The sequence below is a fragment of the Carassius carassius genome, chromosome 11 (genome assembly GCF_963082965.1).
Source record: "Carassius carassius chromosome 11, fCarCar2.1, whole genome shotgun sequence".
In the NCBI taxonomy this organism is placed as follows: domain Eukaryota; kingdom Metazoa; phylum Chordata; class Actinopteri; order Cypriniformes; family Cyprinidae; genus Carassius; species Carassius carassius.
Genome location: NC_081765.1, coordinates 10,949,795 through 10,952,880, shown reverse-complemented (window position 1 = coordinate 10,952,880; position 3,086 = coordinate 10,949,795). Strand labels below are relative to the sequence as shown.

General features: G+C 38.2%; 1 protein-coding gene across 1 annotated transcript; it reads left to right on the top strand.

Moving 5' to 3' along the window:
- Window positions 1–600: 600 nt before the first annotated feature.
- Window positions 601–2,855, top strand: LOC132152397 (ashwin-like). The gene is made up of 4 exons (XM_059561169.1): window positions 601–764; window positions 987–1,078; window positions 1,945–2,311; window positions 2,434–2,855. The coding sequence occupies exons 1-4, from the start codon at window positions 630–632 to the stop codon at window positions 2,485–2,487; spliced, it is 648 nt and encodes a 215-aa protein (XP_059417152.1). The 5' UTR covers window positions 601–629; the 3' UTR covers window positions 2,488–2,855.
- The last annotated feature ends 231 nt before the right edge of the window (window positions 2,856–3,086 follow it).

Below are 3,086 nucleotides of genomic sequence, written 5' to 3'. Positions count from 1 at the left end.
TAAAGCCACAATTGCAGATTGTCTTTTATTTTTATTTTTATTTTTATTATGTAATAAGTAACTTGGGAACTATACACCTATATAAATACTGTCAATATAGAAACCTGTCAATACTGAAAAATTAGCTGACCAATATGTGTTTTCTGAGACCAAAGCTGATACCAGTGTCAAGAGAGAGTGGCGGATGGCCAATATAATACCTAATAACATATCCTGTTAGCTAATAAGATATACACAAAATTGATGAAGAGAAAGACACAATATGCACAATAAATAAAATGTTTAGCTGATATGGTTATCACCCAGTGCTAATAGCTGTAAATGGCCAAATGTTCACCTATGACTTGTCTGTTCATTCAATCCATCAGTAACATGGATTGAAGTTCTTTTGGGGCTGTACATCCATGTGCAGAAGCAGGTTTAAATATGAAACAACTTTGTCATATGAGTAAGTCTTTTATTTTGATTGAAAAATAAGTCAAATTCACTCATGCATTGACTCAATCTTAGACGATTCTGTTTCGTTCTGTCCTAACACACATTCTACTGGAGGTGGCAGTAATGGTCACGCGCTGCTATAAGCCTCTCACAAAAGCCCTTCTTCCTGCGCTCTCCGGATCCGGAAATCGATGAGAAACATGGCTTCCCACAGGACAGCCAGGGCGAAACCCTCCACATCAAATGCTGGAGATATTTCCAAAATCGACCTTCTGCTTCATCCAGAACTTCTTTCTCTCGAGTTTATTCATCTTATGTTACGGGAGGTGAGATTAGAAGCCACATGACACCTGTGGGGTTATTATAGGCGAACTCTTATATGCATAATAATCATTATCATCATATATAAGTTAGTTGTTTTTGCTGAGCTCATGTTTTTCTGCAAAGTATAAGTTTTTCAGATCTAGTAAGTAATCCTGAAGTCGGAGGAATGATGAAATAAACTAACTGAACAGCAGAAACCGCATATTGCCTGTGTTGTGTTTCAGAGGAAGATAGCAGTGGGTGACGAAGAGGACTGCGAGCGGCTCACAGATCTGTACCTGCGGCATGTCCTCCCTCTCCCGCAGAGGGATGTGCCCTGCGGCCGCTGCGGGACGAGGATGCGTCCCAGCTCCGCCAGCAGGTGCTGCTCTCTCTCTCTCTCTCTCTCTCTCTCTCTCTCTCTCTCTCTCTCTCTCTCATATCAAACACTGCTCATGTCAATCACTTTTTAAAAGAAATTAAGCATTTTATTCAGGACGGATGAACAAAAGTTTTACAAAAACATTCTTTTATTTAAAATTTTTTTTTTACTTGCTGGTAAAAATTCAGCTTTGCCATCACAGGAATAAATTCTATTTTAAAATATATAAAATAGAAAAAAAAACTTATTTTAAATGTTATTAATCATTTGAACTGTACATTTAATCAAATAAATGCAGCCTTGGCGAACATACAGAGGACTTTCAAAAACATGTGTTTAAAAAAAAAAAAAAGTACCCACCCAAACTTTTGAACACTAGTTTATGCAAGTACATACTATACGTGCTATACATGCTTGCACACATATGTGCAATGGTCATTATTCTGAAATACTTAACTCCAGACAGCTTTGTAATAACAATATGCTTTCTTTTTGCTAAAGTTTTGAAATCTCATTGCCGTTGCTTGTTTGATGAAAAAAAAAAAAAAAAAAAAAAACTTGGTTTGCATGTTTCTTAACTGAACTTGATGCACAGCTCAGAATATGCAGAATGAAAAAAAAAATATTCGAAGTAATTGTGAGTAATAATATAATATTTAAATTTTTTATGGCTATTACACACACACACACACACACACACACACACACATATATATATATATATATATATATATATATATATATATATATATATATATATATATTATGGCTGTTATGCACATGAATGAAAATGTCCAAAGGTGTTACTCTTATATTGTAACTCTGTTTGGTCTCAGTTCTAGCAGAGATAGTGGCAGGAAGAGGCCGTTGATTGTGTTTGACGGCAGCTCTACGAACACTGGCAGTGTTAAGATGAAGAAACCTGATCCTTCACCAGCTCCTGTCACCAAAGACCGACTAAAGCCTCCAGTTTCCAGCATCAGTCTCGCAAACCCCATATGTAAGCTCTCCGGGATCTCTACAAACTCTTCCTCAAATTCCTCTAACAAGACCCCAGTGTCATCACCAGGGGCCGGTCCCAAGAGCCCCTGTAATCACTCCAAAACTGCCAACTCCTCAGCGCATTCAAACAACACCACGTCGAAACTAAAGCGCACGTCCCCCAGCGATGGAGAACCCAACACTACTGTGAGTATCAAACTAACACCATGAAACGTGCTTCTTTATTTTAACAGCTGTTGTGTGGTGTAGATAAGAGAGAATCTTTTAGGTTATTAATTGTTGTTGTTGTTGTTTTTTTATGGCTGAAGGACATTAAGTCACCTGATACAAAGAAAAAGATTCAACATATCACATGGCCATAATCTGAGAAGTCATCTAGGATGGACGGTAAACGCCACTGACGTCGTCCGCTGGGTCTCTGAGGCAAAGAGAGACATGTATTTGAAAGACGGGTTCTTGTCACTCATCTTTACTCACCAGCCTCTGGAAAAATGACTTGTGAAATGTGAGCCTCTGGTTAATTCCACACTAGGCAACGCATCGGCTTTTGGCTTGATGTGTGATGAAGGAACGGAGACATTCCTAGCAGTTGTATGTTAGACTGATCAGTGTTTCCCTTTTTTAGCAATATGTTTATAGAAATATCTTTTTTTGCTATGAAAAAACTTTCCGGTGTGAGTGAATCATGTTGGCGAAAAAAGCCCTCTAAGAGGAAATGGATGGAAAATGTACATGTTTTCTGTTGGTCCGTGTCAGATGTCCGCTGTGTTTTACTGACATAGGAGGATTCAGAGTAACTACTGACTGGCATTTTGAAGAAATCTCTTATTTCTCCAATAAAATGTTTGCATTGATCAGTGTTTTAGATCGGATAGGCCTGTCCAAGTGCTTTGGGCGATATCAGGTAAATTCCTTGCCAGTTTTTGTATTTATAGCCCCAACAGGGCCAAAATTCAGTCGT